Here is a 25,041-nt window from a genome sequence, read left to right as displayed (position 1 = left end):
AGCTACTGCGTTATGGAAAGTCTGTTTTTCCAAAGGGCAGACCAATAGTTCAAGGAAGAGTTTAAGTAATAAAAATTTGTAATCTTACTTTCATGTTTTTCTATTTTCCACTGAACACATAGGCATTATCTTCTATATGTCTTTCATGTATAATCATTTGCTTCCTATTCCTTGTGGTTTTAAAGTTGTTTTGTATGTTTACATTTGATTTTACTCAAATTTCAGAATCCAAATGAGTGCAAGAATCAGACAAAGCATTAGCTACAAATATAAAAACAATTGACAGCAAAAACGAGTCCTCCCCGCCCCCCCCCCCCGCCTTCCCCCCCGCCTTCCCCCCCGCCTCCACCAGTGCTTAACTAATCTTCCGAATCCAGGCACAGAAAGCAAAGGCTTTCTGCTAGTGGGAGGAGCTTCCTTCTCCATTCTGGTGTGATCCAGGAATAGCTGTCTTCCAGGTCTGAAAGAGGTGAAAATGTTTTAAGCGATGCAAAAATTGTCTTGAGGTTCGCGTGTGTAGGTCTGTGTGTCTGTGCATGTGATGGGTCGGGGGAGAGAAAAGGGGATGTCAATTCTGAGAGCAACGAGAATCAGAAGTCAGAAAGGTGAGTGGCGTGTAGCATCTCCCTTTCAGAAGGGGCTGAAAAAGAAATTGGATATGATGGTCCGGTAGGGTAAATCACGCTGGATTTGTCTACCAGACCGTGCACTTAGGTCTGCAAAGTAAGTCCCATTTCTAGAGCGAAAAGCCTTAGGACCGCTTGTTTTAGACGGCTGGGGAATATTTATTCCTCGTTCCGCTGATGGGAAAATCAGCGTCTGGCAGGCGCTGATTGGTGGAAAGGAAAATGGTGATAGTGGGGTGGGAAGAAGATTTGCTGAGCCTCCTCCTGCCTCCTCAACCTGTAACTCTTCCTTAGTAGTCTCCGCTTCACCCGCGGGACCCTTTCGAGCTCGACCTGGATTAAGAGCAAACGAAAATCTTGAGGATATTTGAACTAAAGCGACCCTTAACGTAGCCTGTGACCGTGATTAAGTTTCAGCGTTGCGAGGGCAAAGTGCTCTCGGCGGTGCGGTGTGAGCCACCTCCCTGCGCTGCTTGTCTCCTCCAGCAGCTCCCCAAAGGATAGGCTCTGCCCTTGGTGGTCGACCCTCAGGCCCTCGGCTCTTCCAGGTCGACTCTGACGAGGGGTAGGGGGTGGTCCCAGGGAGGACCCCGAGGAAAGGCGGGGACAGGAAGGGAGGGGAATGGGAAAGAGGGAGAGGCGTCAGCCCAAGCCCAACCGCTCCCAATCGCCACAAGAGTGCCCGTGACCCTGAACTTGAGGTGAGGCGCAAAAGCGTCCCCACTTTCCCGCCTTGCGCGGCCAAGCAGGCGGCTGGAATTGGTGGTTCACCCTGCGCCCCCTGCCCCATCCCCATCCGAGATAGGGAACGAAGAGCACGCTGCAGGGAAAGCAGCCAGCGCTGGGAGAGGGGCGGGGAGAGGCGCTGACAAATCAGCGGTGGGGGCGGAGAGCCGAGGAGAAGGATAAGGAGGAGGAGGACGGCGACGACCAGAAGGGGCCCGAGAGAGGGGGCGAGCGACCGAGCGCCGCGACGCGGGAGTGAGGTGCGTGGGGGCTGCAGCGCAGACCCCGGCCCGGCCCCTCCGAGAGCGTCCTGAGCGCTCCCTCACGCCTTCCCTTCCAACCTTCTGCCTTTTTCTCCATCCTCGAGAGCGGAGAACTGGGAGTGGCCATTCGACGACAGGTTAGCCGGTTTGCCTCCCACGCCCCCAGCCTCCCGTCGCCGGCTCACAGCGGCCTCCTCTGGGGACCGTCCCCTCCCGGTGCCGCCTCCGCCCTTCCTGTGCGCTCCTTTTCCTCCTTCTTCCCTATTAAATATTATTTGGGAATTGTTTAATTTTTTTTTTTTTTTTTTTAAAAGAGAGGTGGGGAGGAATCGGAGTTGTGGAGAAGCAGAGGGACACAGGTAAGTACCTGTGGATCTAAACGGGCGTCTTTGGAAATCCTGGAGAAAGCCGGGTGGGAGAGGAATGGTCGTGGGCACCAGGAGGGGGTGGTGCTGTGGTGAGGACCTGCTGTGCCAGGTCTCTGGGAGGTGAGTACTTGTCCCTTTGGGGAGCCTAAGGAAAGAGACTTGACCTGGCTTTCGTCCTGTCAAGGGCTTCCCCCCAAGGGCTGAGAGATTAGGATGCGTCTCCGGGATCCGCTTTTCCCCGGGAAACGCGAGGATGCTCCCTGGAGCGTGAGCATCCAACTTTTATTTCTCTCTTACCTGAAATCCGTCTGCCGGCTCTCTTGGTTTTTCTCTGTAAAGTAAGCAAGCTGCGTTTGGCAAATAATGAAATGGAAGTGCAGGGAGGCCAAGTCAACAGGTGGTAAAGGGTTAACAAGTGCTGGCGCGGGGTCCGCTAGGGTGGAGGCTGAGAACGCCCCCTCGGGTGGCTGGCGCAGGGTTAGAGACGGCCCGCGAGTGTGAGCGCCGCCTGCTCAGGGTAGATAGCTCAGGGCGGGGGTGGATGCTCGGAGGTATTAGAACCAGCACCCTTGGGCTCGCTGTTTGCCTGAGGTTGAACCACACCCAGAGTGAGTAGTTAGTTCTCTTGCCTAAGCCTCTCCACCATCAACCTGTTAGCCTTCTTCTGGGATTCATGTTAAGGATGCCCCTGACCCTAAGCCTCCAGCTTCCATGCTTCTAACTCACACTGTTACCCTTTAGACCCCGGGAAGTTAAAACAGGGGTGACTCTTTTCATGCAACTCCACTTCTGAAATGCAGTATTAACAACTCAGAGGATTCATCCTAATCCATGGTTAGGTGGCTAGACTTTTACTAGCCAAGATGGATGGGAGATGCTAAATTTTTAATGCCAGAGCTAAAAATGTCTGCTTTGTCCAATGGTTAAATGAGTGTACACTTAACAGAGTCTCACACTTTGGAGGGTTTCTCATGATTTTGCAGTGTTTTTTGTTTATTTTTCCCCAAAAGTTCTCATTCAAAGTGTATTTTATGTTCTCCAGTGTGGTGTAAAGGAATTCATTAGCCATGGATGTATTCATGAAAGGACTTTCAAAGGCCAAGGAGGGAGTTGTGGCTGCTGCTGAGAAAACCAAACAGGGTGTGGCAGAAGCAGCAGGAAAGACAAAAGAGGGTGTTCTCTATGTAGGTAGGTAAACCCCAAATGTCACTTTGGTGTTGGTTCATGACTGATGGGTTAGGATAATCAATACTCTAAATGCTGGTAGTTCTCTCTCTTGATTCATTTTTGCATCATTGCTTGTCAAAAGGGTGGACTGAGTCAGAGATATGTGTAGGTAGGTGAATGTGAATGTGTGTATTTGAGCTAATAGTAAAAAATGTGGCTGTTTACTTTTCAATATTTTTAATTTTGCCCTAATATTTAGGACTTTTGAAAAATGAATGCTTCTGTGCCTACATAATTACATTTCAGAGAACAGTTTTAAAAATACATTGTATTTTTAAAAAATCAAGAATATTCTTAAGAATCAAAATCATTGCTGGGTCTGTGATTTCTTTTACCATCATGAATAATGTTTGTCAATTTTAACCCATTCTGATTTTTAAAATATGACTTTGGTATGCCCCTGTGCTGTGTATAAAGAGACCTATTTGTGGCCCTAAAATGGAAACAACAGATTAGTCTTTGGTAGAGTTACCTCATGTGATCATTTGGTCTCTGTGAACACTGAGGACAGAGAAAAGTGCTTGAGGGCTGCTACTGACCTCTCAGAAACATTTATATAGTTCATCCATCAAATGACACACATACTGAAAGAATAAAGAAATTGATGCTTATTACCTACATGTTCCTAAAGTTCCACCTTGGGGTATACACCCAAGCTCTGACTCTCTTTTCTGTATCTTGAATTGTGTTCAATTGCATGTTATTTTACAAACCACTTTGAATTCTTTGGAAAAGAATAGACACACACGCTCTCATCCACAGGCATAGACACAGACACACACACACACACACACACACTCAACATAGACACATTGCCCATTCTTCCTCTCTTCTTTCTCCTCTGAGCTTTTTCACATTCTGGTGGCAACTATAAGCAGTTAGAGTCACAGGATGAACCGTCAGGTGGAGGATGAGCACATTGAGTTGCCTAGCTGAAACACGTGCTCCGTCTATGTCTGCAAAGCGAAAGAAAGCTACACTATCTCTTCAAGATAGATCAGTGAGGGAAATTTTATATTTGGAATGAGTTATATGAATGCGTCTCATCAAATTTCACAACACATTTTTTTTTTCTGTTTTCTATTTTCAATTTTTAGAGTCAGGGTCTTGCTCTGTCTCCCAGGCTGAACTGCAGTGATGCTATCATAGCTCACTGCAGCCTTGAATTCCTGGGCTCAAGTCATGCTCCCACCTCAGCCTCCTGAGTAGCCAGGATTATAGGCATGTGCCACTGCCTCATTATTTAGACTTTTCTTATGTTGACTTAATCTTCCCACAAATCTTCAGTGAAATTACTTTTTTCTACCTTAAAACATATTTTCAGAAAGTCATTAAAATAGAGTGTTACAAGAGGAAAAAATGTATGAGTTAAATATTTTATGAAGTATGAATTATACCTTTTTATATGGAATTTGGAATACTGAATCAGTGACATGCAGTTTATCCATCTTTCCATTTGTCCTCAGATTTCCAAGTTTTGCAAGTACAAGTTTCTTTGACTTCAGTTACTTTATAACTGTTCATTGAAATCATTTTCAATGTCTCTCATGACATTTAACACATAGCACATTCTATAAATTATTTATTGGTTACATTCTGAGTTCTAATTGAGAGTTGAACTTATACACATACACAGAATTTAAGATAAAAAATGTCCATGCAAAGACACAATAGTGTAATCCAGGGGTTGGCAAAATTTTTTGGTAAGGAATCAGATAGCACATATTTTAAGCCATGAGATCTATGTCTTGGCCAGGTGCCATGGCTCAGGTCTTTAATCCCAGAACTTTGAGAGCTCAAGGCTGGTGGATCACTTGAGCCCAGGGTTTTGAGACCAGCCTGGGCCACATGGTGAAACCCTGTGTCTACAAGCAATGCAAAAATTAACCGGGTATGGTAGCATGCACCTGTATTGCCAGCTACACAGGAGGCTGAGGTAGGAGGATGGCTTGAACCATACAGCTCACTGCAGAGGTTGCAGTGAGCTGAGATCAAGCCACTGCGCTCCAGCCTGGGTGGCAGAATGCGACCCTGTCTAAAAAAAAAAAAAAAAAAAAAAGGAAATCTATGTCTCAATTCTGCTGTTGAAGTGTGAAAGTAGTCATAAACAATAGCTAGTGTGGCTGTGTTTCAATAAAACTTCATTTATCAAAACAGGTGGTGGGCCAGAATTGTCTTGTAGGTTGTAGTTTGCTGACTACTGATAGAGTGGAAAGAACATGCACTAATCACACAAACCAAAGTTTTAGTTTGAGGCTACATCACTTATTACCTTTAGGGTCTTGGGGAAGTGTACTTAACATCTCTGAGCATCGCTTCCCTGATTAATAAAAAATATGATTTAGAAAACTGCAACTACCTTCTGGTTTTTGTAAGAATGTCATAATAAACAGGACATATGAATAATGGAGCGCACTTTTATATATAGGAATCATGGTTATTATTATCAAATAAAATCTCCAATGGAATAATTACTTTACCAACATGTTTCTATTTATTCTTTTGTCCTTCATTACATAACAAGTTTGAAAGATTGGAGGTGACCAAAGACCATTTTATAATTTCACTATGGCTGAAGATGTTTGGCAGAAGGCCTCATAAGAAAAGTAATCTCAATCTCATCAATCTCAAAAGTATGTAAGAATATACTTTTGACAACTACTTTTTAACTCATTACAGAACTACCTTAATGATCAGTGTTATTTTTGTGGGTCTTTTTCCTTCCATTTTTGTTATCTGTGTACACAAATTTTCAATCAACGTACTTCAATTTAATATACAAAAATTTCTTCAAAAGGCTCAGAAATTAATTAGACCTAAATTCAAAAGCAGAAAGATTTAATTATCTTTATGTAATGCTAAGTAATATAAATGCAATAAATGCAAGAAAATAATGATCTTGGAGTCTCTTCCAATGCCACTCTGTTCAATAAGCAGCAGGGGCCATCCGTGAAATTGACAGCAAATTCTCAAGTCAAAATGTGCTTCACCTCACTAAGCTGACAAAGTCAACATAGCACGCACAACAGGGATAGCTGGATTCTTAAAACTCACAGGTATTACTTCTGACCTTCTTCTCCACTCTGTGCTCTTTTGAGGTTGGGAAGACAAGATGCGGTTGGTGGGGGACACTTCTGCTCAGGGAAGCCATCAGCTCTGGTGTCCCTACAGCATTTGTATCTTGCTAGTCACATAACTACTTGGCACCTATTTTGTAGCTGTATGTTATCAATTACAGATTACTCATAAATTAAAGGCTAACCATCAATTACAGTTTATTGGTAAATAATTATGACCTCAAAGAACAGCTGATTGGTTTGATACATGGTAACCTTATGAGGACTCTCATTTATCTCTTTATTTAAGGTATATGCATATCTCTTTGTTTGGGGTTACACTACAAAAATATAAACTATGTTGCATATTTATAAAAAATAATTAATTATAAGTTCTAATGGTGTATTTTAGTAGCATTCCTTTTTTTTTTTTTTTTCCCCCTGAGATAGGGTCTCAATCTGTCACCTCACTCTAGGCTGGAGTGCAGTGGCGTGATCTCAGCTTACTGTAACCCTCGCCTCCTGGGTTCAAGTGATTCTCCTGACTCAGCCTCCTGAGTAGCTGGGATTACAGGCATGTGCCACCACACTCGGCTAATTTTTGTATTTTTAGTAGAGACAGGCTTTCACCATGTTAGCCAGGATGGTCTCGAACTCCTGACCTCGTGATCCCCCACCTCAGCCTCCCAAAGTGCTGGGATTACAGGCATGAGCCACCACGCCTGGCCTAGTGGCATTCTTTTTTAAAAATAAATTTAATTGTGTATATTTAGGGTATACAACATGATGTTTTGGGATACATTAGACATGTATTGAACAAAGTTAATATATTCATAATCTCCCATAGTTACCTTTTTTGTTGTTTTTGTGGCAAGGGCAGCTAAAATCCACTTATTTAGCATGAATCTCAAATATAGTACAATTTCATCACCTATAGGCCTCATACATTAGATCTGTACACTTGCTCATCCTACACATCTGCTACTTGCTTGGATCCTCTGGCCTATATCTCCCTCTTTTCTATCTACTTTTCCACCCCTATTAACCCTATTTTTTACTTAGTGTTTGTACATTTGAATTTTGTTTCAAGCTTCCACATATATGTGAGATAATGTGATATTTTTCTTTCTGTGTTTGGCTTACTTCACTTAGCATAATGTTGTCTGAGTTCATCCATGTTGTAAATGGCAGGATCTTGTTCTTTTTAGGGCTGATGGATATTCCATCGTATCTATGTACCACAGTCTTTTTATCTACCTATCTATCGGTAAACACTTTAGTTGTGGCTATTGTGTTTTTCTTTTTTTCTTTTTTGGAGATAGGGTCTTGCTGTCACCCAGGCTGCAATGGAGTGGTGTGATTATAGCTCACTGTAACCTCAAACTTCTGGGCTCAAGAGATCCTCCTGCCTCGGCCTCCCAAGTAGCTGGGACGACAGGCATGCATCACCACGCCTGGCTAATTTTTAATATTTTTCGTAGAGATAGCATCTCACTCTGTTGCCCAGACTGGTCTCAAACTCCTAATTCAAATTTAAAATAGAGTATGAGAATCTGTAAAATATAAAAAACATGTCCACTCCGTATAGGAAGTAATACAATGAGAAGAAGACAAACACTATTTATATCACTCTTGATAAGTTTTTTACAAAGAAATAAAACACTTTAATTTTTAATGTTTTATAGTTTGCTAAACAAATATTAGTTTTAGTGTTTTTAAAATTCCTTATGTATTTATAAGTGATCTTCCTGCCTCAGCCTCCCAAAGCACTGGGATTCCAAGCAAGAGTCACTGTGTTGGGCCATTGGGGGTGCAGATATGCTGAAATCTTTTCTTGTGGATTTACACCCGGAAGAGGGATTGCTGGGTCATATGCTACTCTACTTTCAATTTTTCTTTTATTTTTAGTGAACCTGTGATAATTGTATATAACTGTGGGATCCAGAATTATATTTCCATACATGTATACAACGTGTGATAATCAAATCAGGGTAATTAACATATCCATTACCTGAAACATTTACCATTCCTTTGTGGTGGGAACATTAAAAATGAAAAATTCTCTCTTCTAGATTTTTGAACATATGCAATAAACTATTGTTAAGTACATCACCTTATAGTACTATAGAATGCTAGAACTTATTCTTTATATTTGGCTGCAATTTCATATTCCTTAACCAACCTCTCCATATCCTCCCCTCCCTCTTACCCTTGTCAGCCTCTAATAATCATAATTCTACTCTCTACTTCTATCTCATTGTCTTTGATTCAGAATACAGTTCATCATTTAACCAAAAGTCAAATTCTTAGATACTGCTAAGGCAGAGAAGAAAGACCGCAGACCAGCTGTTAGACATTTCTTACTACTAGTCATTTTTAAGACAACATGGGGTGCAGGGGTTGAGGATAAGAGATAGATTGAGATCTATTCTCTTAAATACCAGCTGTTCTCACTCTGCATAGTTTCAGCACACACAAATTCCAGTTACCACGGTTAGTTAAATAACACCAACCCCTAACAACACAATTCAAATTTCTGTTACCACAGTATACTGAAAGTAATTGCATAAAGTACAAACTTTGCTGCTAACTCTTCAGCCTTCAAATCATTACATAAATAGCAGAAACCCATTATAATCAGTGACAAAACCACAGCACTTCTTTCAAAACTTTTTGGTGATTGGTCGCTTCACATGTGTTATGCAGTTCATACACACAGCAATGCCCGTAGTTGTGTAGCCACTTTGTCTCCCAGTGGTGAGCCCATGTGATGTTTCACAAAAATGCACAATCAAAAGAGGAAATTGACCAGTAAAGATGAAAGAGCAGCAAAGAAAGGAAGTGAACCATGCTGGAAGTAAAATTTGAATCAAACATAAGTTGATTTATATAGGAAGTAGCCACCCCTGAGGATGTTGTCACTGCGCAATTCAGGAGACTCTAGATATGCAGTCAGAGGAATGTATGGAAGGTGGAGGTATCCATATAAATGGGGAAAGAGGTTGTGATAAAGAGTGAAGGTGTCCCAGAGGAAGTGATGTTGAAAAATACACCTTATGTTAAGTACACTCTCAGTATATCATGACATTAAAGTGCAAATGGTAACATTTTGTAAACTGATCCAGACTTAAAAAGGAGTATGACAATTCTGTAAAACATAAAAATCATGCCTATTCCATAAATTATATACAGTGTGAATTACACTGAAAAGTCCAACATTAGAGCGGATATGAATAAAATTTTTAACAAGCATAATTTCAATAATACACATAATAATTATTTGTATACAAGTTTAGTAATGGTCCAGGTTTGGAAGAAATTCTGATCCTGTGTAGAAACCCTAGTTTGAATGTGCTTATAGCCTATTATTACATGTGTAATGTTAGACAAATTACTTAACTCGGATTTTTAATTTCATCAGATATTTTAAATGGGCATAATATAACTACATTCAATGGATGTTGTGAAGATTAAATAAGATATATGTAAAGTGTTTTTTACATAATGGGTATTCAGCACATGTTAAAGCCTACTCTCCATCCCTCTTTGCTTTTGTTTCATGAGTTGACTCATTTGTCTCTAGTGCTGTATTTTTAAAGCTTCTGGCCGGGCAGAGTGGCTCAAGCCTGTAATCACAGCACTTTGGGAGGCCGAAGCGGGCAGATCACGAGGTTGGAAGATCGAGACCATCCTGGCTAACATGGTGAAACCCCCGTCTCTACTAAAAATATAAAAAATTAGCCGGGCGTGGTGGCGGGCGCCTGTAGTCCCAGCTACTCGGGAGGCTGAGGCAGGAGAATGGCGTGAACCCGGGAGGCGGAGCTTGCAGTGAGCCCAGATCCGGCCACTGCACTCCAGCCTGGGCGACAGGGCGAGACTCCATCTTAAAAAAAAAAAAAAAAAAAAAAAAAAAAAAGAGAGAGAGAGAGAGATAGAGAGAAAAGAAAAAAGCTTCTACAGCTCTGATTTCAAAATTATCTTCTCACCAAGCCCCAGTGTAATCTCGTTCTTTTTTCTCCTCTGTAAGTTCATATGTGATGTGGGAACAAAGGGGATAAAGTTATTATTTTGTGCTAAAATCTTAATTGGAGATGACCTCCTGTTAGCTTGGCTTTCTTCTATTTATTGTGGTGGTTACTGGAGTTCCTTCTTTTAGTTTTAGGATATATATATATATATATATATATATATATATATATATATATATATATATTTTTTTTTTTTTTCCCCCGAAGATGTAATAATCTATAGACTTCTGAAGACTGAGTTTTTAAATTAGTTGTATTGAAAACTAGCTAATCAGCAATTTAAGGCTAGTCTGAGACTTATGTCTTGAATTTGTTCGTTTCTGTAGGCTCCAAAACCAAGGAGGGAGTGGTGCACGGTGTGGCAACAGGTAAGCTCCACTGGGCTTAGATCCAAAGACGATGAAGTATCTAGTGATTAGTGTGGCCCAGTATTCAGCATTCCGAATGACACTATAAAACAATCACTGAGCATTCTAAGAGCATATCAGTCTTATTCAAACTGAATTATTTATAAAGTATTTTAAAATAGGTAAATATCGATTATAAATAAATAAAAAATATAGTTACTTGCCAAGAGTAATGATGGCTTTGAATTGATAAGCTATGTTTAATTTATAGTAATTGGGCATTTAAATATTCTGACCAAAAATGTATTGACAAACTGCTGACAAAAATACAATGTGAAATAGCCATTATTTTTTTAAAAAATAGAGTAAAATTTCTGTTGATTACAATAAAATATTTTGACCTTAAGTTATATTGATTATAATATTCCTTTGATAATTCAGAGTACATTTCAGGAAACACCCTTGGACAGTCCGTAAATTGTTTATTGTATTTATATTTGTATTGTTATGGTATAGTTATTTGTACCAATATTATTGTGCAATTATCATATTTCTGATTATATAATTCATTTGGCCTAAATTTACCAAGAATTTGAATAAGTCAATTAGGTCTACAATCAAGAAATATCAAAAATGATGAAAATGATGATAATCATCATCAGATGATGAGGAAGATGAGGATGAGAGTGCCAGAAATAGAAAAATCAAAGGGGAACCAAAATGTAACAAATTAAAAGCCCATAGACTTGTTGTAATTAAGTTTCCTGTTGTAAGTACTCCACGTTTCCTGGCAGGTGTGGTGAAACAAAAGATATAATCAGAAATATAATTTATATGAAAATTAAATTATAGCATTAAATACAATAGTGCCTATAAAAACAAAATATGCCTATCAATGACTTCTAAAATGGAAACGAGAAAAATGATATGGGAATCTTAATACAGTGCTGTGGTTAGGACTAAAAACACAGGAGTCAGTTCTTCTTGGTTCAACTTGCTGCTTACTCCTTACCAGCGGTGTGGTTTTTTTGCAAGTATGATTCAGCTTCCTCATCTATAAAATAATTCAGTGAATTAGTGTACACAAAGCATCTGGAAAACAAAAAGCAAACAATATATATATTTATAAGTGTTACTTCTTGCTTTATAGTGAACTTTCTTGTGCAAGATTTTTACAACTAGCGTAGAAAAATATTTTTTAAATGAATACTTTTGATTTAAAAATGGGAGTGTAAAAATAAAGCAGACTCCTTTGAAACTAGTTCTGTTAGAAGTTAATTATGCACCTTTAATGGGCTCTGTTGCAATCCAACAGAGAACTAGATAAGTAAATGGACTATATTGCCTTCTAGGGACCTCCTATAAATATGATATTGTGAAGCATTATTATAATAATAACTAGATAGCAGACAGGTGGAGACTCTACTATCTGAAGAGGGTCAATCTAGATGAATGGTGTTCCATTTAGTAGTTGAGGAAGAACTGATGAGGTTTAGAAAGCAGAAGGCCATGTACCAAGTTTTGGAGTCAGTGGTAAAAATTTTAAAAACCCAACTACTACTGTCACCTAATGATCTAATGGAGACTGGAGATGGACTGCATTTTTTCAGTCTTCTCCAGAATGCCAAAATGTAAACACATCTCTCTCTCTCTCTCTTTCTCTCTCTCTTTCTCTCTCTCTCTCTCTCTGTGTGTGTGTGTGTGTGTGTGTGTGTGTGTATGAGAGAGAGAGACTGAAGTTTGTACAATTAGACAACATTTTATAAAATGTTTTCTGAAGGACAGTGGCCCACAATCCTAAGTTTCCAACATTGTGCAATGTTGGGAGATTCTGCATACTTTATTTTCTCTTTGGTATATTAAGGAATCTGAGATGTCCTACAGTAAAGAAATTTGCATTACATAGTTAAAATCAAGGTTATTCAAACTTTTTGATTATTGAAACCTTTCTCTATTAGTTACTAGGGTTGAATGAAACTACTGTTCTACAGAAAACTGTGGGAAATGTTGCTAAGCAATAACGACATGGTGATTTCAGCATGGGCAATATTTACAGCCATTACACCCATGAACCGCCCTGGCAGTAGTGAAGCAACTAGTATGACTATGAGAAACACATTGGTATAAATCAGCTGCTATCATAATCATTCCTCTCCCACATCAGATAAATGAATTAAGTTTTTGAATGGGGTTATTTAATATAAAGTTCTTAAGTCTAATTATGAGAAGAAATAAGACAATTACTTCAATGGTTAAAGAGAGAATAATTTGCATATTTTACCTGATGTAAAATGTTTGTTATGGGTACATATTAAGTGCTAACTAATTGTTAATTGTTCTTGTTACAAGTCTTAATGCAGGGAAACAAGAAACTATTACATAGTACCTAATATTAACTTCTAATATTAAATAAACAATTTCCCCCAAATTCATCCCATTAGCTTTTTTTTCAAGGGGGCGGGGGAGAAATATAGACTTCAGTAAACTTGGGCTGGGAGCTTTCTACCTACAAAGTTCAAGGAAAATAAATTATCCTAGTTAGATAATATCAATGAAAAATCCACCAACTTAAATCCTGGCTCTTTGATCTTGGGAAATTATTTCAGTTATCAACTTAATGCATCATATATGAAAATGTATTTAATTAAACTTACTGAATGATATGTTTTTAAGATACTTTAAAAATAAACTATGATATAAAGTTACTTATTTTTCATGCAAGTGTAGTATAAAGAAATTTCTGACACTGGAGATTTTCTGAAGGTTTTGATTCTTGTAAATTTATTACATCATAATGAACAAAACTAATTTTCAACATTATGATCTAAATTTCCTTAGTAAATTGTTTTAAAGTTATTTTCTTTAAATGTATCATTTGTATAACAATTCAAAACTAGATATTCTTAATTTTATAATTTTGTTATATGTCAAAGATTAGATTTTGCTATATCTATTCTAAAAGTTGGTATCACATTTCCTTTTTGGATTTTTATTTTTAACTTAAAGTCAAATATAAACCTATTATATTAATGCAGACATTAGAGAGAGATACTAAATTCATTTTAGTATATTCTAAATTATTTATCTACTATAAAATAATATAAAGAAAAATAAAGTAGAATCCCTGATTTCAAAGAACTCAGTTGCTGAAAAACAGATACCATTTACTAGACCCAAAATGTACTAATATGAGTATGTCTCTTTTCCTTTTGTTTTGTCACCGTTCGTTTGGAATGTCAGTGAGTAGAGAAATAGTGTGAAAGGCCCTCGGGGGAAAAATAGAGGTTCAAGGTCAGCAGAGATCCTACTAGAGAAACCAGTTCTACAGAAATGTTTTTAAATGTGTTGATGATTACTACCTGTATACTCTGTTATTTTGTAATGTAACCATTTTATTTATTATTATAATAATAAAAGAGTGAAATTATAATAATGGGCAGAGTACATTTTACTGTGCAGTGTATTGCATTAAAACTAGATTAAAATTTATACATATATAAAAGGTTATCTAGATATTATAAAATTTATGGCTGGATCTGTAAAAAATTCAAAACCTATTTTTAATCTTGCTTTGAGATTTTATAACAAGAAAATGTTCGTTTGAAGCAAAATTTTCAATTCGCGTCCTTGAAAATGAAAAAAATGACAACTTGAAACACATAATTGACTATTTTTAAAGGATCAACATTTCAGAAATGTTTTAAAACATAAAATTTTCAGTACAGCTTTTCACTGGCATTTAAATCGAACTTTGAATTGTAAATAGCTCTTACTCTTAAGGAGACATCAGCCATATCCTTAGAAATGGCACGGAGTTGGTAGGTAGTTGTACAAAATTCTAGCCTAAAAGACAAGTAGGGAGCAACAATACTGTGGACCCTTTCTGGTCTTGGGCTGTGTGGCTATGTCAGGCTTCCCCACATTGCCTGAACTAAGGAGAAAGCCTCTTGTCCTTACAGGCCCCTTAGCTTCTGTGACTTACATAGTCTATTTGAAAATGAATTGCTTTGTCCACACCGTTTAACTATTGGCTTCTTCAACTGGTGAGATGAAACCTATACAATAATCATGTGACTAGCACTAAACAGCTGACATGGTGTAACTCCTCTCAGACTGAGACTTATCTGGGGAGTACAAATCATATCAAGAAAATGTGCCTTCATTTCCTTAGATGAGTGTCCCCATCCTCCACTCTCCTCCACTGTTCTCCTCTCTGCTTCTATGATATCAACTTTTTTTTTCTTTAGATTCCACATGAGTGAGATTATGTTGTGTTTGCCTTTCTGTTTCTGGCTTATTTCACTGAACAAGAAAATTTTTGACATGAAATTAAATTTCTGCTTATAAATTCAATTCAAACTATTTACACTGTCTTCTCAGAAATGTTAACTTATTGTAATAAACCTACTGAATGACCGTATCACATTTTGTTTTGTGAAAACGAATTGTAAGGGTGCTCAATAACCTCTTCATTTTCTTACTGTCCAGCTCCTTTGCTCCTATTAAAATTACTGCAAGTTAGCTTTTAAGAACCCTTTGTTTCACTACCTGAAGTTCTATAAAAAGATCCAAGTTCCTTCACAACCATTTCTTATGCTGTCATTCATACATATGTGATAATACCGTGTCTGAACACCTAGATAAGAAGTATGGGCTGGGTGCGGTGGGTCATGCCTGTAATCCCAGCACTTTGGGAGGCCGAGGCGGGTGAATCACCTGAGGTTAGGAGTTCGAGACCAGCCTGGCCAACATGGTGAAACCCTGTTTCTACTAAAAATACAAAAAAAAAATTAGCCAGGCATGGTTATGGGCACCTGTAATCCCAGCTACTCGGGAGACTGAGGCAGGAGAATAGCTTGAACTCAGGAGGCAGAGATTGCAGTGAACTGAGATTGTGCCATTGCACTCCAGCCTGGGCAACAAGAGTGAAACTCTATCTCAAATGAATGAATGAATGAATGAATGAATGAATGAATGAATGAATAAATAAATACAAATATGTATTGTGTTGTTTAGAATGTGTGGTGGAAATGAACTTGCTGAGTGAGCTCAAAGGATTGGCACTGAATTGAAATAAAGAAATATTCATGTTGAGTCTGGTTCAACTATAACTGTACCTGTTAAGAATTGCTTTCCTTAGTATAAAACAAATCCAAATCACTCATGGCTTTACATTCCTGATCATTAAACTTGAAGCACTTTTTAATACTGCATGACTTTAACAAAAATATCTTAGCTGAGATTCAATGTTTGGTTGAGCCACACTCACTTGGACACTTTGGTTGCTTGTTTCTTCTGACCCCTCAGTTGTTTATGGCATGTGTAGATACAGGTGTATGGAAGACGATGGCTAGTGGAAGTGGAATGATTTTAAGTCACCGTTATTCCACCACCCTTTAATCTGTTGTTGCTCTTGATTTGTACCAGTGGCTGAGAAGACCAAAGAGCAAGTGACAAATGTTGGAGGAGCGGTGGTGACGGGTGTGACAGCAGTAGCCCAGAAGACAGTGGAGGGAGCAGGGAGCATTGCAGCAGCCACTGGCTTCGTCAAAAAGGACCAGTTGGGCAAGGTACAGTGTGTACACTTTGTATTACATTTATAAGCTGGTGAGATTATGGTTCATTTTCATGTGAGGACTGGAGGCAGGAGCAGGATACTTACTGTGTGGAATGGCTACCTGACTCTCCCCTTGTGAAAATGTGCTACCTTTATATTAGTCTTGTTTGTTTCAGGCATTAACCCAGATAAATGCCATGCAAATTTTATAATTATCATGATTGTTTCAATTTCTAGAAGAAAGTTAATGAAATAAAAAATGTAGTAAAATGTCAAAGGAACAGTGACATTTCAAAAAGAATGAGGGCTTTCATGTTAACTATAAGTCTTGGAATTTCTCTTCCTTGGAATAACAAATCTCTTTGTGCCTAATTTCTTAATTTCCAAAATAAAATTCTTTTACTTGATTTCTTTATAGTGACATCATCTCTTATTAAATGGCATATTTGCATATTACATAACAGTTCATTGCCAAATACATGTTTGTGGGAACTAAGAGGTTTAAAATATATACCAACCAGAGATCATAGTTTTGAGGTAGATTTTAAAATTCTGAGAAGAATTTTGACTGAATTTTTTTGACAAACACGGGACACAAATAAGATTATACCAAACATACTATAACTTTCATTTTAAATATGAAACTAATACAGTATGAGGTGTCAACAATGATGAAATTTTACAAATGTCACCACTACAACAGCAAAATGATTTTTGCTTTTCCCCTGTCTCCTTGCTATTTCTTGAATAAATCAAGCATACCCTTGCCCTGACACATTACTGGGGAGGCATGCCTTAATCTATATAAAATTGGAGCCATTCTTCTCACCTCTGGTATTCTCAGTCTCCCTACTCTTTCTTTCTCCTTCCTTCCTTCCTTCCTTTATCTTTCTTTCTTTTTTCCTTCCTTCCTCTCTCTTTCCCTTTCTTTCTTTCCTTCTTTCTTTCTCTTTCTTTCTTTCTTTCTCTTCTTTCTTTCTTTCTTTCTTTCTTTCTTTCTTTCTTTCTTTCTTTCTTTCTTTCTTTCTTCTTTCTCTTTCTCTTTCCCTTCCTTCCTTCCTTCCTTTCTTCCTTCCTTCCTTCCTTCGTTTGTTTTTCTTTCTTTCTTTGCCAAAGTGTTCTTCACTTTTAAATATAATAAATAATTTACTTATTTTAATATATTTTTTTAAATTTTTTTTCTCCCTTCTATGATGTAGGCACCATGAGAGTGAAATATATTTATTTTGTTCACTGATATTTCACAAGTGTCTGGAAGAGTTTCCAACTTATAGTAGACAATTAGCATATGTTTATTAAGAAGGGAAGAAAGGAAGGAAATAAGTGAGTAAGCAGAACAACTTTTATTTATGGGTCTTTTATAATCATATCCTTAGTATAAGAACAGTGCTATTCAGCTATCCAAAAGTTAAAATCAAAATAATTTTGGATGAATCTCTTGAAAATTGTGAGAAAGAAGTTTTATTTGCTGGAAAACTATTCTGGGTTGTTTCCACTTCCTGTAATCCTAAGTAGCAGCCTTACCTTGATAGACCATTAAAACACTGATAATAAAAAGGCAGAACAAAAATATCTGTGATATATTTAGATTTACTACATGAAGTTACATGTCTAGTGTCTGGTGCAATGGATGTAACTATGGCAAATCCTGACTGGGCTTCTAGTGAAGTTCTTCAGCTAATGCTTGAATGCATGGTTGGTCATGGCGATACCCCTTTGTACAAAATATGCTTTTCAAATAATCTTATTAGGGATAATAATTATATTAATTCCTGGTTTCCATCTAAAATTATAATTCTATTTATACCTTTGTAAGATTTTACAAGTTAAGAGTGACCTCAGATTAAAATAGTACACAGGCAATTAACCAGTTTTGTGTCTCAGACCCTTTTCACAATCTAATAGAAGCTATGGACCCTCTTAGCTTCAGAAAAATGTGCCCTCACATACACACATCAAAGGGCTTAATGGGAAGTCCATTGACAGACCCTCTGTTCAGATCAATCTTCTGATTGTACAGATGAGGAAACTGAAATCAACAGAGGAAGTGGGTAGTCCAAGTTTGTACAGTCATTTGGAATAGACTGGATACCAATAGTACTTTTCCAGCCACTATATCACTTCCCCAAGCATTTCCTCAAAACTTACCTTCCTTCGGGTCTTTATACATTCAGTTATGGACAACTAGATATAACTAGAGAATTTTGTTGCTTCAGAATATTAAGCAACAGGGAAACATGTACCATCCTTCCTTTATTCACCTGCATTTAAGGCATACAGTATAAATTGCAAATGGAGCATGAAAGTGCTTAATCTTTTACAAAACTGGGTTTGCTTTCCAACCATCTAAAAATACTGCTATTTATTTTAATATTTAAAGCAGAAATCTAAATGATGTGACAAAATTAATCATTTGGAGATATTTCCCTTATAGGTACTAGAGTATCTTACTGATTTCTAATATGAAAATGAAGTCATAAAACCTAGAAATTGCAGCATAGTTGTGGAAATAAACATTGGACTGAGAGTGAAAATGGCTAGTCTTCATCTCTGCTCATACACCACCTGACTGAATAACCTTTTGCAGATCTCCTAAAAGTCTTTCTCATATAATGAGGAAGCTCTACTAGAAAATTGTTGAAGTCTAATTTAGCAATAAAGTTCTGAGTTTCTAAAAGAATTCAGAGAGTACTCTAATAAATGTCTGCAATTGTGGCCACATCTATGGGATGCTAAAAAATCTGGATGGTTTCAATGAAAGTATTTAATTTGTTCATTATGATATTTGAAATAATTTATTTCATTTTTAAAACTCTGATCAAAATGACCCTGGCAACTAGAAATAAGCAAAATCTTTTTGCTTGAAATGCTTATTAATGACCACATTGAGACACTCATTCATCATTCAAGAAAGAATGTTTGCTCACACTGTGCCAGAAACTTGGAGGAAGAGGGATGTGACAAGTAGGGATACCAGATGTCTAGCTTGTAGAAGTGGATTAATGGCCGTACTTTAAGATCAGGAACACTGAAAGGGAGTAACGGCACCGGTTTTAACCTTTCATGCCCTTTGAGGGTATTTGGCCCATCACCCTCTAGTTGATGAGGGGGGAAATTTTCCTTTCCCTTCACAAATATGGGGAAATTAAATGACATAATTCTGAACAACCAATAAATCAAGAGTAAATCAAAGAAGATACCTGTTTTGTGAATTTGATCATATGAATATAGCTGCCCTTATTAATAATTTCTAAGTATAAGACTAGTTAAAGGACAAATGAGTTATCTTGAATTATAAGAATTTGTTTTACAGAACAATATTAACTCTTGTGTTTAGAATTAGAATTAGAATAGAATTAGAATTAGAATAATAGATCTTTTGATCTATATTTTACTCATGCACACATAAGAAGTTATCAGTCATATAATTCATTTCTTGAAGTTCATACCTTTTATTGGCAGAGTAGAAACAGGTTAAAAGAGCACTGGCAGAAATTTTAAGTGCAAAGCAACAGTGATGTTACACAGAGAAAATTTATATTTCCTACTTCTATTGAGGAAGAAACATCTGCTTGTTCTAAGAATATTGTACAAAGAAAGTGACTTGGATCAGCATTATTCTGTGGTGCTACTATGCGTGCAGTGTGGAGCTAGCCACCAGAACACTTGGTCTATCCCAGCTCCTCAACAGTGTCTTGCATGTGGCTGGTGCTCAAATAAATCCTTGCTGAACTAATGAGCATTTCTTTCATGCCACATAGAATGCTCTAAAAGAGTTGGGTCCTGAAGTTTTTATATTTTTATAATTTTCTGGAGTTTTAGAGAGCAAAAGTCCTAAATAAACTGTGAAGCCACTGCCTGACAAATAATATAGCAGTCAGCTTCATTATCGTATCCCATTTAGACACTGACTTATCTACATGATGATTAGTAGTTTTCATGCAAGAAATAAGCTTGAAATATCTGTTGCCTCAGGTACTGAAAACATCCAGGTTCAGCAATGTTATTTATTGTTGTTCAAAATCAGAATGAAGTTCCTAAACAATGCCATTTTGGAAAAATTGGATCAATAGATTATAAACAGTTTTTTTAAAATCTGGATTCAAATGGATTAACTTGTGTATATTCTGTAATAATCCTGACTTAATTCATAAAAGGATAGCTAGCCAGTTGTGTGGTAGATGAATAAAACAAAAGCAGGATTTAAAATGTCAGATTTGACATCATGAACTATAATATCTAAGCATTCTTTTACTCACTTCCTTTGAACTTACTACAGCTGTCATGTTGGACTTCATGCAAATTTATTTTTAAATGCTTGAGTGTTATGTACCCTCTGATTAAATGATTAATCAGATGATGTATGCTGCCATCAGCTGAATCATTTAATGCTGATTTCACAAACAAGCACAGGTCACAGGCAACCTTTCAGATTTCTTTGAAGAAGCACACACAGGTCATAGGCACAATCTTAAAATAATTTTATAACAAGGTAGTAATAAAAGATGTCAGGACTGGAGAAATATTTTAATTTATAGTACACTTTCCCCTTAAGTGTCTAATAATGATTAATATAATACATTGCCTCAAATAATTAGGAGTTTGATTCTTGTCCTTGTGCTTGACTTCAGAAGATAACCAGATGACTGTTAGATATATTTATACCTAAATTAAAAGCTTTGAGGCACAGTGAATTGCTTGATTTGTATTTGTGTTTGGAGTCGCATATATTATTACTGGCACTATCATCTTAGATTAAAGCATACTGTGATTATTAAAGAAAAATTTTAGATTGATTTGTTTCTAAAGATATGTAACAGTGACATTTTGCAATGTGGTATGTAAAAGTTGTTATCTTTTTACTCATATGAGAGTCCACTAATGGTACATAAACTGTCCCCACTTAGAAACACAATTACTATGGACTTTCTTTGTATCTGACAAAATTTTACTGGGTTCAAGATGGATGAATAACGAATTATGATGACCCTTAATGCTGTAAGTTTCTAGGTGGGAAAGTAGTCTGTAATTAAGTATAAAATTATAAGGAAAACAGGCTTACTGCTATGTTTTCATTAAAAATCATTAACTGAGTACTTAATATGTGCCAGACACTCAGCTGGGCACCATGAGGAATACAAAATTGAGTAACACATAAGAAATGGGCAGTTCAGGCCGGGAGACTGACATATTTACCCTTGGAAAAAAGGAGGAGCTGTGGTCTCTGAGAACAATATGGTTTGTAACAAGTATACATCCATCATGAAAAAAAGGAGATTTATCTTAGAAATGAGAGAGGCTGATGCTGTCAATAAATATGATACATTAAATTGTGTCTTTGTCAGTAGACTGAAATTACCTCACACATACACGCAGATAGTAGCCATGATATTTTAGCTGTTTAGATGTAGAGACAAATACTTCCACCCACATCTTAGAATCAGTGGTTAATAGTCTGTAAGCATTACAACTGCACAACATATACATGACTATACATAGAATTTTAATATTCAAAGAACTGATTGTGATTATAGTTTTGTTTGTCAAAGAAATGTATTATAGGATGAGTGGGATAGAACTGCATCACGGTACACCAACAAATAGGTTTAAATCATTTTCGTGCACTTCCCTTGTTCCTTCATAAATGTTTAACATAGCTTAAAATTCTGTGAACTGCAATGTGAGAGCAACGACCACACTTTTATGAACCCATTTTTACTGTGCATGTGCTGACGTCTGTTGGTAGTATTCCTTCACTTGCAAAGATGGCGTGATAATTTTGCTGGTTTCATTAATGAGATACTATCAAACATAGGATGACTTCAAACTTAGGTGTATTTTAAAATTATTTTTAATTGTATATGTTTTAAGTTGTACAACATGATGTTTTGAGATACTTATCTTTATATATATATACACACATACATATATATACACATATGTATATAAAATGATTCCTACATTGAAGCAAATTAACATACCTATCATCATATGGTTACCTTTCTTTTTTTTACCAGCAGTACCTAAAATCTACTTTCTTGAAAAATTACCAGTATGCACTGCAGTATTATTAACAATAATCTTCGTGTTGTACATTAGATCTTTAGACTTACTCATCTTACATGACTTAGGTTTGTTTTTACCTCTATTACCATCTGAGCCATATTTCCACTTTGTAATTTGATAATAAACTTGGAAAAATAGCATTTATATGTTTAGGTGACAAGCATAAATAGGATAGGATGTGTTTATATATTATTCAGTATGTCTTGTCTCCAACTACAATGATAAACAACCAGTTTGTTCCTAAAAAGTAAGAAATAATTTGACTTTTCTGCCCCTTCAAGCATAGGCTGTTAGTTTTTAAGTTTCAGGGAGACATTAATAATGCTATTTGCTTTATCAAGAGGAAATTGTCAAAAGAGGTCTTATGGTTCTCAAACTATCCAAAGTATTTAAAAATTAGGACAAAATATATTTACTTGATATTCAAGGCTACAGAAATATGGTAAATGAGATGCCAATTGTGTTTTTCATGCAAATATATAATTATGCATACAAGAGTTAGATGATACATCTCATCAATTTGATTGTTCTTCTACAAGGAGAAAATGAACAATTTGTCAACTCGTATATGAAGTACTTTTTATAAGAAACTGTATTAAAACTTTTACCAACATTTGGATTTTTAAATTGCAATTTAAATATCCCCCTCTACCAGGTGATTCTGGAATCACTAAGCAGTTACTTGTGAAAATTCCAAAGTAGCACTTAATTCTTATTAATGCCATAGTGAATACTAATGCAAAGAATACTGAGCCAGAAACTATGTTTGTTGAATAAATAGATTATTTATTTAACAAGTAAATGAAAAAATGGAAAGAAAGAATGAATATATATTTTATCTTCCTGCTTAGATGTGGGACTGTCCTACTTTTCTCTTGTGTTCACAACAACAATATGATGAATCTAATTGGAATTCAGTTCATAGGAATGAATTCAGTTACATTATGGATTGTGATGAATAATGTACACTTTTAATTTAATGAAATCAAATAGATTTTAACCATCTATGCTTACAATGGAGTGACATAAGTCTGACAATCCTTAATATTAAGTCGTCTCCAATTCACATGTGTACATACTTTTTTTCTATTTGGTTATTGGGAATCCTCGAAATCGAAAAATCGAAAATTGCCCTTTCAGTGTATGTTACAGTATTCATGCCACACAGATTTTCTGAGGTTGTACATACAGCTTTGCCTTGAGGCTCCAATTTTTGCTCAGTGGATTGAGTATGTATTATTTGTTATTGCTAAGGGAAATGGGAAGAGGCATGTGCTTCCTACTTATGTCACATAGCTTTGGGATTAATGTAATTGTCCTACAAAGCATAGATAGATAGAAATGCTTCATCCTTAATTTCTAATATTATGACACGTCTAAAGAAGGCACCTTTAAAAGATAATCTCCACTATATACTAATGACTGCTTATAGTGGCAATTCATCTTTCACGGTAGTCCTACAAAGGTACACTAACATTTATGAGTTTGAAACAAAGGCAATTCACAAGTGTTCTACTAGAGATGGTCTATATCTGCTGTTTGATCCAGCATGATGGCCAGCTGGCCCTCCTGTGCATGCGGGCTCCTGGTTTAACTGCACCATTTTCTTTGGTCATATACAGGGAAAACATGGCTTGGTGTGGAGGGCATGGGCTCGAATTCAGGGAACAGAGAGTTGGTCTTGTCTCTCTCACTCTACTGGATGATATCATCTTCCCTCTCTGAGCATGAGTTTTCTTATCTGTGAAATAAAAATGTTGAATTAAATGAGTTCAAAATGCTTTCAGTGTATAATAGCTTGAATCTTAAGACAATGTATTCAATTATGCATTGCCAGACCCCTGGCAAATCATTTAACCTTTCTAAACCATAGCTACTCATCTGTAACTGGCCAGTCAACTGCCCAGGGTTGGAGTGTGAATGAAATAAAATAATGCAGACAAAAGATTTAAAAATAGTGTAGTGCATTATACAGTTATAATATTTTGCTAAGAACTTATATTTTCTCTAAGAAATGTGTTGATATATGATCATAGAAAATCTTTTCCATATTCTTTGATGATACTAAGTAAGTAAATTGTATAACACAAAGAGGGAAAAGCATCACTGAACATGTTGTTTTATTTAGCTAAATAAAATGTAATCACCATTAGTTTTCCTCTGATTTCCCCAAAGTCATGTGGTTCCATCGAGTATTATGCACATGGTATAATTAGAATGGGGTCTCTGCTCAAATAATTTTGGGAAACATTGAAATGAACAAAGTTTAAAAGTGTATCTGTTAAGCTGAAGCAAATCTCTGAGTCCTTAATTTTGTATGTAAGAGGAATAGTTACCATCTTTCCTAATGCCTCTTTGATACCAACCCCATGGAGAATAGTTCTAGGTGTTTAGTAGAACACAGATTTAGGGTGCCACAGGTTAATTGGAACTGTACCCTTCAATCTTTTACTCTTTTTCTTAATAATGGCTGATTTTAGGTCCTAGATGAAAGACGTTTAGAGAGATTATCAGGACTCAGCATCCTATATCAGAATCCATTCTTTTATAGTCATTTTCTATTACATTTCTTGGGACAACACCAAAGAAATGACCATCTTCATTCACATAAGGCTTTGTACCAAATGCTGACAAAGATCCTTGGTGACCTGGAAGGGGACAGGTCTAAGTAGATTGCAGCTGTGAAATTGGCTGATGAATTATCTCAGCCCCTTTTACTCGCATCCAAAGGCAGGATGGTCCATTAAGGGAAGGAGGGCAGAGAGTTTTTCCTTGAG

At 36.8% G+C, this 25,041-nt stretch overlaps 1 protein-coding gene across 6 annotated transcripts in view; it reads left to right on the top strand.

The window, feature by feature from the left end:
* Positions 1-445: 445 nt before the first annotated feature.
* The window catches only part of SNCA (synuclein alpha), a 113,211-nt gene continuing 88,615 nt past the window's right edge, over positions 446-25,041 (top strand). Inside the window, exons 1-5 of one of the 6 annotated variants that reach the window (XM_073017486.1) lie at positions 1,537-1,752; positions 1,930-1,974; positions 3,026-3,171; positions 10,621-10,662; positions 16,069-16,211. In XM_073017486.1, coding sequence (XP_072873587.1) covers positions 3,051-3,171; positions 10,621-10,662; positions 16,069-16,211 — 306 coding nt within the window. In that variant the 5' untranslated portion in view covers positions 1,537-1,752; positions 1,930-1,974; positions 3,026-3,050. Of the gene's footprint in view, positions 470-1,521; positions 1,975-3,025; positions 3,172-10,620; positions 10,663-16,068; positions 16,212-25,041 lie in introns of those variants that run through there. The other 5 variants (XM_007999268.3, XM_037989925.2, XM_007999269.3 and 2 more) reach the window with 5 other exon arrangements.

The sequence above is a fragment of the Chlorocebus sabaeus genome, chromosome 7, assembly GCF_047675955.1.
Source record: "Chlorocebus sabaeus isolate Y175 chromosome 7, mChlSab1.0.hap1, whole genome shotgun sequence".
Lineage (NCBI taxonomy): Eukaryota > Metazoa > Chordata > Mammalia > Primates > Cercopithecidae > Chlorocebus > Chlorocebus sabaeus.
This window is presented reverse-complemented; position numbering and strand designations above follow the sequence as displayed.